General features: G+C 42.1%; 1 protein-coding gene across 2 annotated transcripts in view; it reads left to right on the top strand.

Moving 5' to 3' along the window:
* The window catches only part of MARS1 (methionyl-tRNA synthetase 1), a 212,696-nt gene that overhangs the window by 143,000 nt on the left and 53,532 nt on the right, over positions 1 to 16,164 (top strand). For both annotated transcript variants that reach the window (XM_069230804.1, XM_069230805.1), the window contains exons 16-18: positions 13,432 to 13,563; positions 14,318 to 14,422; positions 15,065 to 15,248. In XM_069230804.1, the coding sequence (XP_069086905.1) occupies positions 13,432 to 13,563; positions 14,318 to 14,422; positions 15,065 to 15,248 (421 nt within the window). The remainder of the gene's footprint in view (positions 1 to 13,431; positions 13,564 to 14,317; positions 14,423 to 15,064; positions 15,249 to 16,164) is intronic.

Genomic DNA, 16,164 nt, shown 5'->3' on the forward strand with positions numbered 1-16,164 from the left:
ACAGGCAGGTCTGAAGGGACGAGTACTTTGCCCATTCTGTCCTGCAGGACTTCTTAGTATGATCTTGGTTCGCAGATCCACCTCTGGGGTTGGTATTGCTGGGTATCTATTCTATGGTAAGGAATCTGTAACTAGATGGCTCTATCAGATGGACAAGTTACTTACCTTTGGTAATGCCTTAACTGGTAGAGACAATATCTAGTTGCAGATTCCTTACTGAACCGCCTTTCCTCTGCAAACTGATTTCTAGGGACAGGGACTTCCCTTTCAGGGCCTTAGTTTTGATGCACCAGTGGTCAGTGTTCTTCATGGCTCTGCGCTTCTGGCGTGCGAAGTCATGAAAAGAAACTGTCAGCTTGCCGGGGTGGTGCCTACACAGGACTTGCAACATCATATCCGGCGTGGATGATGCCGACGACTGACATGGAGTCGATCAATTCCAACTAACAGCATGCAGGGGTACTGTGCAAGAAACATCTCCGGATCGAGACTGACGCCTGGGGAAATTCTAAAGTAAGGAACCTGCAACTAGATATTGTCTTTACCAGGTAAGGCGTTACCAAAAATAAGTAACTTGTCCTCTATGCCTTCTTGGAATGGTGGCATGTTGCATCAGGTCGTCTCCTACACAAGGCTATACATGCAGCCTTTGCAGGAGTGTTTGGAAGTCCAGTGGTCACAAGCTCATGGTCAAATCTGACACTTTAAATCCCACAGTACAACACACTGGTACCTATCTTATGCACTTGCTGGATTAGCTACACGTCCATCCATGTGCAGCTAACCGCAGTCAAAGCTGACATGCAAAATGAGAAGCTCGTCTTTATTCAGGATACCAGTGGTCAAATTGTCATGGAGAGACTGAAAAGGGTCACACCACCTCAAACACCTCCATCCTCAGTCTGAAGCCTTAACATAGTTTTTTACATTAGTGAGCTACAAGTACTTACCATCTAATAAGTGAAGGGACAGGCTGGTTCTCAGAAGCAGCCCTAAATATCTGCCTAAGGTAGTGTCACACTTCCATCTCAACATAATCTTAGAACTCCTTGTGTTCGTCCGACAGCCTGATTCTGTGGCAAAAAGAGAACTACACACCTTAGCTGTTCAAAGGTTCTTCATGTGCTACTCAGACCGGACCAATCCTTTCCACAAGTCTGACTAGTTATTTGTCTCGTCACACAGGGCAGGCCATCGCCAAGGCTAGCTTAGCCAGATGGATTGTCAAATGTATTCAAACCTATTACTTTAAGGCCAAGATATTTCTTAACCGCCCCTACTAGGGCACATTCATCTTGTATAAAAAAGGCCACTATCAACTTCCTAGGCAACACCACCCTTAGCCAATATTTGTACGGCAGCCTCAAATAACTCAACAACTCCTGGACGATTTTCTAACAACCCTGGAAAATCAACATATGAACTTACATCATCTAAACTTTGCTATATTAAAACCCTAGAAAGCAACTAGCCAAGAATACCATTGGACAGTCTATAGGGTGGTTTAGGTCACATCCAATACGCTTTACTCCACATTCCAGAAGTATATTTTCTTCATTTTCCGCATTCATGATTGGACCATCTTCTTTTGCCGGCAGTCACCAGTTTCATCAGTAAAATAAAATTATTGCAGGTTACACATGAGCACTGAAGACTATTGTTCTTGGGTACACATTATCTCATCCCAGAATGAGAATTAACATTACCAACGAAAGAACATAACTTTTCCACAATATGCGAATTACACAGGATGTCGAATAACTATCTGCCTAATACAATTTTGAGACGTTTCTGAAAGGTCAGCATACAAATGAACAGTAAACAGTAAGCTCCTAGAAACTGCTGAGGCAGAGACATTACACAGGCCTTTAAACGTAGGATTAACTTTAGGCATGTTCATGTAAGCCCAATTTTAATAAATCATTTTTATATACATTTAACTCTAATAATCATTATTTTTAATCACACTCTTGTTCATATTAATTCATGTTCATAGATTACAAAACATTTCTACATTAAAAGTAAATATTTTCTATTTGCGTGTATTGTTCATGGTGTCCACCATTTTTGCCATTTTTACGTGTTATACGTTTCAACACACATTTTACCTTATTAATTAATACTTTAATACTTCAAAATTGTATTAATTAACTTGCTCTTTAGCACTGTTGCTGGGAGCGCTTCACACTTCTAGCAGGTGTGCAGCGTATTGTCTTGGGTGAAAACTGCTGAGGATAAACAGCAAACGCTACTGAAGTTTTGGGCACAAAAAAAGTCACATTCCCTTTAAGTTATCTTAAATCCATTCTCAGCAATGAGTCGAGTTTAATATAACAATTAATGTGATACCTTAGAGTAATATCTTTGGTGGTCCCACATGAAAGTTAACATTTAGCACAGTGACTAGTGAAACTAAATGTTAGCCAATGGGACCACCAGCCTTGCTACAGTGTAAACGGCAGTTTTGTGTTTTCACTGTCATGAAGGGTGAGCACAAAGGGAACATGCCCTTCTTTTTTTAAATTACAAAAACGCCCATTGGGCTACCTAGGCCTTCCCTGAGGGAGGGGGCTTATTAATATTAAAAAGTATTTGACCTGGCAAAAGGGTTCATTTTGCCTTGTCAAGTTGGCAGGTTTAAAGCTGCAGTGACAGCTTCAGTGACAGGCCTCGGAGTCACGTTTTTCCTTATCACTGTAGTAGTAGCACAATTAAGTGGTGCATTCTACTAGGGATATTTCACCTACTAGCCCTCTTGTACTAGACACTGTGGACTTCTAATTAAATTAAATGTGCCAATTGGGTATTTGCCATTTGTACACTTATTTTGGTGGTCAGAGCACAGGCCTGGGCAGCAGGGTCTGGGGCACTACAAATCAAAGCATCATTCCCAAAAATATTTTTTTGGGGGTGGGTGGGAAAGAGGGGTTCAGGTTGGGGGCGGGTAATTAAAAAAAAGAGGTTCTTTCCTACAAAGAACAACTTTCAAACGTCCAAGCCCAACAGTAGATAGCAGGAGTATGCTAACCATGTGAATCTGTAGTGCTATATGGTACAAGTAGATGGTTACAGGGTAAATGCATGTGTGTATCTAAAAATCTGTGAGCCAAGGCCTGTTGGACAATTCTGGCGTGGTTTGTCGTTAGTGGTGACGCTCGACCAGCTGGACCACACCGTTCCAATCTCTCCACAGTTGTTACTCTTGGTAACAAAGGTAAGTCACACTCACAAGCCAGTATGTGGTGATATATATATATGTTCGATGGCATGTGTAGCTGCAGATACACATGCTGTGCACAGTCCGCCGTCTGGTGTTGGGCTCGGAGTGTTACAAGTTGTTTTTCTTCGAAGAAGTCTTTTCGAGTCACGAGACCGAGGGACTCCTCCCACTTCGATTCCATTGCGCATGGGCGTCAACTCCATCTTAGATTGTTTTTTTTCCGCCATCGGGTTCGGACGTGTTCCTTTTCGCTCCGTGTTTCGGGTCGGAAAGTTAGTTAGAATCTCGGAAAAAAACGTTGGTATTGTTTGCGTTCGGTATCGGGTAAGTTAGAAATAATCGACACCGAAATTTGAAGAGCTCCGGTGGCCCTTCGGGGTTTTTTCGATTCCCCCGTAGGGGCCTGGTCGGCCCGGCCACGTGCGACTTCAAGGCTCATGGAACGGACCCCATTCCGCTTCTGCCCAAAATGCCATCACAAGTATCCGTATACGGATCACCATCTGGTCTGTAACTTGTGCTTGTCCCCCGAGCACAAGGAGGATACTTGTGAAGCCTGTCGAGCGTTTCGGTCGAGGAAGACGCTGAGAGACCGAAGAGCCAGGAGACTACAAATAGCGTCCACGCCGACAGGTCAAGATCGTTTCGAGGAGGAAGAAGAAGCTTTCTCCGTCCGCGAGTCGGATTCGGAAGAACTCGACGCCGAAGAAACAACCAAAACCGTGAGTAAGACGTCGAAAATCAAGACTCACGAGAAGTCTACAAAAGCCCAGGGGACGCCACCGCCAACAGGCCATGGCTTAACCCGAAAAATAGGTGACCCATCCAAGGCACAGAAAAAGGGCATGCTGGTGTCGAAGTTATCCGACTCCGGTCGAGATACCGCCACACAGCAGCCTCGGAGCCGAGACAGCGGCTCCGAGAAACTTCGGCACAGAGACAGCGGCACCGAAGAATTTCGGCACCGAGACACCACGCTGAAAACAAAGAATGTTTCTTCGGAGCCTAAAAAGACTTCCGAAAAGGTTTCGGTTCCGAAACAGCCAGCCTCGGAGCCGAAAACTAGTTCCTATACAGAGGAACAAGGATTAACCTCCCAATTACATAGATTTGGAGAGGAGCTTCAAGCTGTAGAGCCTGACTACACACAAAGAAGGCTTCATATTCATGAGGACACAGGGAAGATAACCACTCTTCCCCCAATCAAAATAAAAAGGAAACTTGCCTTTCAACAAAAGGACAAGCAACCACAGGCAAAGGTGGCAAGGAAAACAACCCCACCACCGTCTCCACCACCATCAATACATGCATCACCAGCAACAACTCCACCACTGGTACACTCACCAGCTCATACCACAATGAGTCAGGATGATCCCGATGCATGGGACCTCTACGATGCTCCAGTGTCTGACAATAGCCCACACTCTTATCCTACAAAACCGTCACCACCTGAGGACAGTACATCCTATACACAGGTGGTCGCAAGGGCAGCCGAGTTTCACAATGTCTCCTTACATTCGGAACCAATTGAGGATGGCTTTCTCTTTAACACCCTGTCCTCCACCCATAGCCAGTATCAATGCCTTCCCATGCTCCCAGGAATGCTAAGACATTCAAAAAAATTTTTTCAGGATCCAGTTAAAGGCAGAGCCATAACTCCAAGGGTGGAGAAAAAATATAAGCCACCGCCCACAGATCCAATATATATTACAACACAACTGACACCAGACTCAGTAGTTGTGGGGGCAGCTCGTAAGAGAGCCAACTCTCATACCTCAGGCGACGCACCACCTCCAGACAAGGAGAGCCTCAAATTTGATGCTGCGGGAAAAAGAGTTGCAGGACAAGCAGCAAATCAGTGGCGTATTGCCAATTCACAAGCACTTTTGGCAAGATACGACAGGGCTCATTGGGATGAAATGCAATATTTCATCGAACACTTACCCAAGGAGTTCCAAAAAAGAGCGCAACAGGTGGTGGAAGAGGGACAAAGTATCTCAAATAATCAGATACGGTCTTCCATGGATGCAGCAGATACAGCTGCAAGGACAATAAACACTGCAGTCACAATACGAAGGCACGCATGGCTGCGCACTTCTGGGTTCAAACCGGAAATCCAGCAGGCTGTGCTCAATATGCCGTTTAATGAACTGCAATTGTTTGGGCCGGAGGTAGACACTGCCATCGAAAAACTCAAGAAGGACACCGATACAGCCAAAGCCATGGGCGCACTCTACTCCCCGCAGAGCAGAGGCACATTTCGGAAAACACCTTTTAGGGGAGGGTTTCAAGGTCAACCCACAGAAACCACAACCTCACAAACAAGGCCTACCTACCAGGGTCAATATCAGAGGGGAGGTTTTCGAGGGCAATTTAGAGGGGGCCAATTCCCATAAAATAGAGGAAAATTCCAAGGCCCCAAAACCCCTCAAAATAAGCAGTGACTCACAGGTCACACAACCCCATCACATAACACCTGTGGGGGGAAGACTAAGCCAATTTTACAAACTTTGGGAGGAAATAACAACAGACACTTGGGTCTTAGCAATTATCCAGCATGGTTATTGCATAGAATTTCACCAATTCCCTCCAAACGTCCCACCGAAAACACACAATATGTCAAAACAACATATAGATCTTCTAGGACTAGAAGTTCAAGCATTGCTACAAAAGGACGCAATAGAATTAGTACCAATTCAACAAAAAAACACAGGAGTTTACTCACTGTACTTTCTAATACCCAAAAAGGACAAAACTCTGAGACCAATACTAGATCTCAGAACACTAAATACCTACATAAAATCAGACCACTTTCACATGGTCACATTACAAGACGTAATCCCACTGCTCAAACAGCAAGACTACATGACAACATTAGATCTAAAAGATGCGTATTTCCATATACCAATACATCCTTCACACAGGAAATACCTAAGGTTCGTATTCCAAGGAATACATTACCAATTCAAAGTGTTGCCATTCGGAATAACAACTGCGCCAAGAGTTTTTACAAAATGCCTGGCAGTAGTAGCTGCACATATCAGAAGGCAGCAAATACATGTGTTCCCGTACTTAGACGACTGGTTAATCAAAACCAACACGCTAAAACAGTGTTCACAGCACACAAAATATGTCATACAAACCCTTCACAGGCTAGGTTTCTCCATCAACTACGCGAAGTCACACCTTTTGCCGTGTCAAACGCAGCAATACTTAGGAGCAACAATCAACACAACAAAAGGGATTGCCACTCCAAGTCCACAACGAGTTCTAACATTTCACAAAGTAATACAGGCCATGTATCCAACCCAAAAGATACAAGTCAGAATGGTAATGAAACTACTAGGCATGATGTCTTCATGCATAGCCATTGTCCCAAACGCAAGATTGCACATGCGACCCTTACAACAGTGCCTAGCATCACAATGGTCACAAGCACAGGGTCAACTTCTAGATCTGGTGTTGATAGACCGCCAAACATACATCTTGCTTCTATGGTGGAACAGTACAAATTTAAACCGAGGGCGGCCTTTCCAAGACCCAGTGCCACAATACGTCATAACAACAGATGCTTCCATGACAGGGTGGGGAGCACACCTCAATCAACACAGCATCCAAGGAGAGTGGGACATACATCAGAGACAGTTTCACATAAATCACTTGGAAATGTTAGCAGTATTTCTAGCGCTGAAAGCATTTCAACCCATAATAACCCAAAAATACATTCTTGTCAAAACAGACAACATGACAACAATGTATTATCTAAACAAACAAGGAGGGACACACTCAACACAGCTGTGCCTCCTAACACAGAAAATATGGCATTGGGCGATTCACAACCACATTCGCCTAATAGCACAATTTATTCCAGGGATTCAGAACCAGTTGGCAGACAATCTCTCTCGAGATCACCAACAAACTCACGAATGGGAAATTCACCCCCAAATACTAAACAATTACTTTCAAATTTGGGGAACACCTCAAATAGATCTATTTGCAACAAAGGAAAACTCAAAATGCCAAAACTTCGCATCCAGGTACCCACAAGATCAATCCCAAGGCAATGCTCTATGGATGAACTGGTCAGGGATCTTTGCATACGCTTTTCCCCCTCTCCCTCTCATTCCATATGTAGTAAACAGGTTGAGTCAAAACAAACTCAAACTCATACTAATAGCACCAACATGGGCGAGGCAACCTTGGTACACGACACTACTAGACCTGTCAGTAGTACCTCATGTCAAACTACCCAACAAACCAGATCTGTTAACATAACACAAACAACAGATCAGACATCCAAATCCAGCATCTTTGAATCTAGCAATTTGGCTCCTGAAATCCTAGAATTCGGACACTTGCACCTCACACAAGAATGTATGGAGGTCATAAAACAAGCTAGGAAACCTACCACTAGACACTGCTACGCAAACAAGTGGAAAAGATTTGTGTATTACTGCCAAAATAATCAAATTGAGCCATTACACGCATCTCCAAAGGATATAGTAGGATATTTACTACATTCGCAAAAATCAAATCTAGCTTTCTCTTCCATAAAAATACATCTCACCGCAATATCAGCTTACCTACAAATTACTCATTCAACTTCACTATTTAGAATACCAGTCATTAAAGCGTTTATGGAAGGCTTAAAGAGAATCATACCACCAAGAACACCACCTGTTCCTTCATGGAACCTCAACATTGTCTTAACAAGACTCATGGGTCCACCTTTTGAGCCCATGCATTCTTGTGAAATGCAATACTTAACGTGGAAAGTTGCATTTTTGATTGCCATCACATCTCTAAGAAGAGTGAGCGAGATTCAAGCATTTACCATACAAGAACCATTTATTCAGATACATAAAAATAAAGTCGTTCTAAGAACAAATCCTAAATTTTTACCAAAGGTTATCTCACTGTTCCCCTTAAATCAAACAGTAGAATTACCAGTGTTCTTCCCACAACCAGATTCTGTAGCTGAAAGAGCACTACATACATTAGACATCAAAAGAGCACTAATGTACTACATTGACAGAACGAAACTAATTAGAAAAACAAAACAACTATTTATTGCCTTTCAAAAACCTCATACAGGAAATCCAATTTCAAAACAAGGCATTGCTAGGTGGATAGTTAAGTGTATTCAAACCAGCTATCTTAAAGCAAAGAGAGAGCTGCCTATTACACCAAAGGCACACTCAACCAGAAAGAAAGGGGCTACCATGGCCTTTCTAGGAAATATTCCAATGAACGAAATATGTAAGGCAGCAACATGGTCTATGCCTCATACATTTACCAAGCACTACTGTGTAGATGTGTTAACTGCACAACAAGCCACAGTAGGTCAGGCTGTACTAAGAACATTATTTCAAACTACTTCAACTCCTACAGGCTGAACCACCGCTTTTGGGGAGATAACTGCTTAATAGTCGGTGCACAGCATGTGTATCTGCAGCTACACATGCCATCGAACGGAAAATGTCACTTACCCAGTGTACATCTGTTCGTGGCATGAGTCGCTGCAGATTCACATGCGCCCACCCGCCTCCCCGGGAGCCTGTAGCCGTTTAGAAGTAGATCTTCAACATTTGTACATTTGTAAATATATTACTTTAACCTTTATTATGTCCATACGTATTCATTCCATTGCATGGGCACTATTACTAACATACACAACTCCTACCTCACCCTCTGCGGGGAAAACAATCTAAGATGGAGTTGACGCCCATGCGCAATATATATATATATTGTATATATATAATATAATATATATATATTGTGTTGACTTTTATTCTTTTTTTTTTATTTTTTAATCTATATGGGAAATGTTTTCATGTTGTGTGATATCTGCCGAGGTGTGGTTATCAGTGCATTTAGTGCTTAGCAGTGTGATGAATTAAGAGTGGTAAGACACAGGCGCACAGTTTATGATTTTTAGTAAGTGGCACCTCTGCACAGCTTTTCAGTCATTTTGTGGTACTTTTATGATCATATTTGTAAGAAGATTAGCAGTTTAAGCAAGTTATTGTTCAGCCTCTGTAAACTACAGTTGGCTGCCGACCACTGAGTGTTATAGCATTAGTTTTAGCGTGGGGTGAAGGGGTTATGTATATGAATTGACATTAGTATAGAATACACAGGCTTGTCATAGGTACGTCCTTCATAACTTACCTGGATATAGAAAGCAGTGTGATGGATGGACTGTTCCGTAGCTGTAAACTGTAACTTGTGATTGAAGGTGCAAATGTCATTCTAGGTTACATCCTAGGGTTATGGGATGATGTTACTATCTTGGAAGTAACCATCTTTTAGCTAAGTTCTGAAGTGTTTCAGCTTCTGAATGCTTCAAATCTCGTCTGGTAGCAAGTTCAAGAACTTGGTGGCTTGTACCAAGAAAGCAGTGTATCCTATGGATTTTTTAACATAATGTGGTATGATGAACTGTGGTGTATGCCTGGACAAAATGTCTTGTTTTGTTTGTACTGCTTGAATTTAACTTGTAGGTATAATGGTCCTTTTCCTTTTGCAGCTCTGGGGGGAATGCAGTGTGCTTTGAACACTGTCCTTCTAACAGTAGGTAGCCAGTGGAGTGATTCCAGGAATGAAGTCATGCATTCCCTTGAGAGAAGGCAGTGAAGAAGTCTTGTGCCAACATTTTCAATAAGTTGTTTTTTGTGTATGATGAAACTGGGTGTGCCAATGTATAGACTGTTGGCTTGGAAATTACGAATGCAAGGATAGGTTGTAGCTTTTGTTAGCCAGGGTATAGGAAGATCCAACCCAGTGTTTAAATTCTGTAGAAGATGCTCTTTGTGACCTTGTTGACATGTGGAATCAATGATGGGTCTGAATCCATGGTATCCCTACGTTTCTGACTGCTCTTGATGATGATGGAGGGGCCTCTGGTTTCTTGGGCCATATGACAATAGGCTAGTATTTTTGCCATTTTCCACAGGTCATTAACTATCTTCGTGCTGTTTACCCTTATGTGGTTTCTCATCATCCATTAATTTATGCCGCAAAGTTAGTCATCGGGTTTTGAGTTGTAGATGTCTTCTGGATCATCCTTATATAGAATGATTTACTTGTCATCTGCACAGGTGTAACAGGTGAGGTTGAACAATTTAAACCGCCCTTGTTAAGGTATTAGGTCGATTTTGATTAAGACATTAGGTATGATGGAACCCTGAAGGACACAGTAGTCTTGGGTGTAAGGTGCAAATCTGGAAGGTGGCACACATACCATGAGTTGTCTGCCTCGGAGATAAAAAGCAATCCATTTTGAATAGTTTTCATGTTTTGAGATAGTTTGTGTAATAGTGTGTGGACAGTGCCAAATGCTGCTGATGGCCCTGAAGCAATTTTAGGTCATCTAATACTGATCAGATGGCTGCCTCTGTGCCGCTGCCTGGTCTAAAGCCGTATTGTTGCTTTGTCACCAGTCAGTTTTCCTCTGTAGCTTTTGAAAGTTGAGTGAACACTGCACTCCCAAATATTTTTCCTAGTGATTGGTCATTTGACATTGGCCTGTAGTTTTCTGGGTTGGATTTGTCAGGATGTTTTCCTTTTAGAAGAGTGATCTAATGTAGGAAGGTTTTCAGCTCCAGTAGACATGAACCTAGTTCCATGGACTTTTGAGTGCTTTTAAGATAACCTCCATTTCACAGGTTCGGTGAATGATATCTTCTGGGGTCTGAATGCAATTCTGGTGTTGTGCTTGTGATGATGATGTTCAGGGAATCTTTTTCGGAGAAGGTATTGAAAGTACCACGTGGTGGAAAATTACTTTTGTCTCTCTGTGGTGGTAGAAACGTGTGAGTGTGCTATCTGTATTTTCCTTAAGGTAAATGCAATTGCTCTGAGAGATGTTATTCCAGGGGCAGGACCCCATTGGTTGAGTCTTTGTCAATATTCTGCAGTTCAGCTTGGTGGTGGGGGTCGTTACCATTTTTGGAAACTTCCTTTGCAGTATTTAAGCCAGTCATTGTAGTTTTGGGCTCAGGATAAGAGTTGTGGCCACTTCAAGACTGGCTTCCCTCTATGTACCCAGAAACCGGTTCCAGCGAACCTTCATCAGCACTTCCTAGCAAGATAGAGTCCTCAACATCTGGCCTATCTTAAGAACTTATCCCAGATACAGTGCTAACACCCCACTCTGCTCCATCATAGAGGTGTCACAGAACACTTCATAGACTGGCAAAGATTCAAATTCACATCTTCTATGGTTTGTAGAGGGCACATAGGTGCAGGGTAATTGGGAAATCGTCCACTTTCAAGGTGGCAGTGCCTAGAAACTTTGATGGGTTGAACAATAAACATATCTACCAAAATTCCAAAGATTAACCAGACATGTTTTGGATCAGTAAGTGGGACTGGCTTACATTTCTCACTGAAAATATGAAGCAAGTGTTCAATGAATTCCCCCAGAACAAATCTGGAAGGCATATGGCACACACCAAAAAAGTTTACGTTTATCATTTTCTGTCAGAGTGTAACTGCTACCGTTTGCTACAAGAAAAAATGAATACCAGATACTGTGCAGTGAATGTTCAGTAAGTCGCTGTATCCACATATGATTCACTCAAGAACAGGCTCTGGTTGGAAGTGTCTAGCACATTCTGAAAGGACTACAGAAATCATATAGAACACACCACCGAAAAGAACAGCAGAATGACACACTCAAACCAATACTGTGCTACTAAAACTTGTAATAAAGAAATAATGACTTTTGTTTTATTCCAGTCCGATTATCTGATCTTTAGTTCATTTTAAAAAGCACATTTTACTAAAGACTGGATAGGAATCCGTATTACATCTACTTTGTATAAAATCAAAAGTGCCTACATCAAAATTCTTAGGCCAGTCTTTTAGAAATATAACCTCAACACCAACTCAGGTGCAGTAAAATTATGTGAACTAAGTACTGATCTGAGTCCAGTTGGGAGATAGGCAGAGTTTATTCAACCTGTGTGTAAACATAGTTATTTGTACACGTGAACAAGTATAGGTATGCTAGTACTTGCATGCAAAGTAATATCCCATACGATGCAATGACTTGCAATATACTGGCTGCGATACAAGGACTTCTGATATGTTTTGGCTGCAATACAGTGACTCCCGATGTGCTGCCTCTGAAGTAAAGGTAACACACACTGCATAGAGCGTGTCTGTGGTTTCAGCTTTTGGTTGTCGATTAAATCTTGACCTGACCACCTGGGTGGTGCTGACCTGCCATTCATTGGTCACAGTGTGAAGGGCGTTTTGTGATGCCAGTTCCTACGGTACTTCCCTTAGGGCAGAATGGCTCATGGGGGAAGATTGCAATTTTAAATGTACTATTTTACCTCCAACTGTGCAAGGTTCTGCTGGGTTTTACCTTGTCTGTAATCGTTTATGATGTATGAGGATACAGAACTCCATGTACACAACTCCTTGTTGGGAAGGTACTAAAGAAATCTTTAGTGCTGGTCAGCAACATACAATTGCCGGTGACAAGGTATGTTTTTACAAAGGTTTCAGATGCAAAAACAATATACGCCTCTAAAAAAGTCTTTAATTAAATTCGTCAAGCTCTAAGTCACAAGAGAGGGGGGCGGGTGGGCAGCTACCATCTGTGCCAAAGGTGCTTTCTGCTTCACCTCCGTTATGGCAACTTACGGATGTGTGGCTGGAGTTGCAACCGCGCCAGTGAACTGATGTTCCTCAACATTTCCAGATCCAGGCAAAAAGCACAGCGCTTGACATAGCAAATAAGCCCTCAGTCTTCTGCACCAGGTAAGAGAAGCAGGGTAAAGCGGTGAAGCAGAAACCAGTCCTCTCTGGCTAGAGAAGGTGGGGATGTTGGGAGTGGGCTGTGATAGCAATGCAAAGTTGATGCACATATTTGATACTGACTTTGTTTCTAGTACAACTAACTTGTTCAAGAAGCAGGCCTGAATCAGAGTAAAGAAATCAAAGTTTTGTTTCGAATTGTGATGGAGCGACTGTTAAGTGCTCCAATGCCCACAGATTCAGTTTGCACTCCATAAAACAGTCCGATCCCAAACCCCGGGGATATCTGGAGTAGATTTATTTACATTTGCCACTTTTAATGCAAGTGATCAACTATGAAGAGCAGCAGGAATTTCTGTGCATATTTTGTAACTGTCAATAACATAACAGTTATGCCAAATATCTGGATCATAATAAATAATTGATCTCGTTCTTTTCAGAGCCGGCATGTTTGTCCACAAGTTCTTTGAAGGCTGTGTTCCAGCAATTGAGCTGAATTCCGACGACAAGATATTGCTAGCTCAAGTAACGCGGGAGCTGCAGCAGTATAACCAGCTGCTGGAAAAAGTCCGGTGAGTTTTGCGAATTAGGCAACATAGAGCAATGACTAAAAACAGAAGCCACATTATTCAAATGACGGAATGTTGATGGAAACACAGTGGTTCTTCAATTTTATAAGTGCACTAAACTAGTATAAGGATATATACCTTATCAGGTCTGGCCCAGGCTATTACTCCATGGTGTAGGCTCTATGTACAGGGCAGGAAAGGCAAGGTATTATCTGGGAACTCACTCTTGTGTCCTAAGTGTGTTGGAAGGTGTGGGTAGTATGTGATTTCTGCATAGTTCATGATGCATGGTTGCTGATGCTATATGTCTGTAGTGTTCTGGCAGTTAGGGGTCGGTAAGCAAAAGAATCTCCATGAATATACTGCTGCTCTCCTAAGGCATATGTGATTATATCGTATTTTTACTAATGAAACTGTTGTGCCAGCTGCTCTGTTGACCATATTCACTTATGTGCTGTTTGTGTATGCCTGTGTGTGTGTTTGTGTGTTTATGTATAATGGAGTTATTTACAGAGTGAAAGTTCATTTCGTGCATCTTAAACAATTTATAGTCTTACAAATGTGCACATATGATTGTCTTTCTGAAGCAGTAACGCAATTGTTCACCCAACACTGTAGACTGTTTTCAGTTTTTACTAGAGTTGTCAATGGTTTGCAGTGATATAAGCGGTCTAATACTGATGTGAGTGCTTATTATTGTCTTCTTGTAAGTGGGATCTTGCATCTGTTCTTCAGTAACTTTCTCCTACCATTTCAGCATTCGGGACGCATTAAGGTGTATTTTGAACATTTCTCGTCATGGCAACCAGTACATACAAATGAATGAGCCTTGGAAACGAATCAAGGGACCTGAAGAAGACAGGTCAGCTTACAGTGTATTGCATAAGACATAAAAAAAATATCATCTGACTGCAGCAGTGTTCCTTAGATTTTGTCCCAGTGTCCTTTTTGTGGCATAGTTCATTCTTTTCAAGGGAAGCACTGGGGTACAGCTGTTAAACTTGTGGCAAAGGATGAAAATAAATTAACCTGGAACTCAGTGTGTGATGGATGAGCTAGGATGTGAACTCGCTACATAACTCCAAACTGTCTTAAACCATACTGTTAAAGTTAACTTATTTTTAAACTGAGGTCCTAAATTGAATTGGTTTTTTCTTTGTTAAATTAGACATTGCATAGTCTCAGATTCCAATATTACCAAAGCCCTGTGGCTTTTTCTTTTCTTTTTTTCGTTTTTTATTTACTCCATAGCATGTTCTCTGTATGTTTATTGTGAGCTTTTTGTCTTCCCTCTGTGGTCTCACAGGAGCCATGGAGAATAAAAAGAAAGAAAACAAACACTATATGCTAAATCCTTGTGAGTTAACAGGTCTAGAAAAACCATGTAGAAAGGAAAGTATGATGAGCTGACAATGCCTAATTATAAGAACCGGTGTACTGTATTAGATAATAGCCACATTACTGCTGTTCAAATCAATCACTAATGTGTTTGTGTTATTGGTAGGAAGCGTGCGGGTACTGTCACCGGTGTGGCAGTCAACATAGCAGCTCTGATCTCTGTCATGCTGCAGCCATACATGCCTGAAGTGAGTTCCACCATCCAGAGTCAGCTGCAGGCACCAACTGACTTGGCCCTACCAACCACCGAGTTTGTGTGCACCTTGCCTACTGGACACCGCATTGGAACAGTAAGTGGGGAAGTCATACACACTGTGCACGCTGTCGTCTTCCACTATCCCCCCCCCCCTCCCTCCCACCAACAGTTGGAATATCCAGGAAAGTCAAAGGAGGCAAGCCAACCACCTCATACATTGTCAGACTTGAATGAGGTAATAAACATTTAACGTGCAGGTACACATCCTGCATCTACCAGCCTTGCAGTGCTCACTAGCATAAGGCAGACCGAACACCTCAACAGACTCAATAATCCTTTTTAGGAAGTAGATGTAGAAGTGTCGACTTTTTATAGCTTCTACAGGGTTAGAAGTGATTAAAATGCCCTTAATTCAAACACTGTAAACTGACATTTGAAGGTGAATGTGGCTATTTTCTCAGGCTGATAGTTGTGGAAGTGACTGAAGTAATAAAGAGTAAACTCCTTGTTCGGTAGAGTCCAGGACAAGTGCTCTGTTTCGCTTTTCCAAGTCTGGATAGCACAGCAGGTTGTATGTGGAAATGTCAACTACAGAAACTTTGTGCTCTCAAAATATTGTGGCCAACGTATTGAGAAGTTAAATGCATAAGTAAAGATGTATTATTCTTAAATCCACTTCTACATATTTTGAAGATATTTAGCTCGTCAGGCACATATATGTGGAGCTAACTAAAGTAAACCTATACTTACCTTGACGATATTTTGATTCTCAATATTTTATCCATGATATTCTGGAGTTGATAATAAGTTGGAATGCTGAATAGTGTGGGATGAGGGTGTATGCCATGAGACTAGGGTTTTGATAGCTAATTGGCCATTCAGAATGTCCCAAGGAGTTACCTTGGCCAAATTTTAGACATGACTTGCATCCTAATGCACTGGCCATTGTCATTGTGCAATAAACTGAGACTAGGCTATGAGGACATCAGCGCAAAATTACCTGTCCTGTT

Source organism: Pleurodeles waltl, chromosome 4_2 (assembly GCF_031143425.1).
Source record: "Pleurodeles waltl isolate 20211129_DDA chromosome 4_2, aPleWal1.hap1.20221129, whole genome shotgun sequence".
Taxonomy (NCBI): Eukaryota; Metazoa; Chordata; class Amphibia; order Caudata; family Salamandridae; genus Pleurodeles; species Pleurodeles waltl.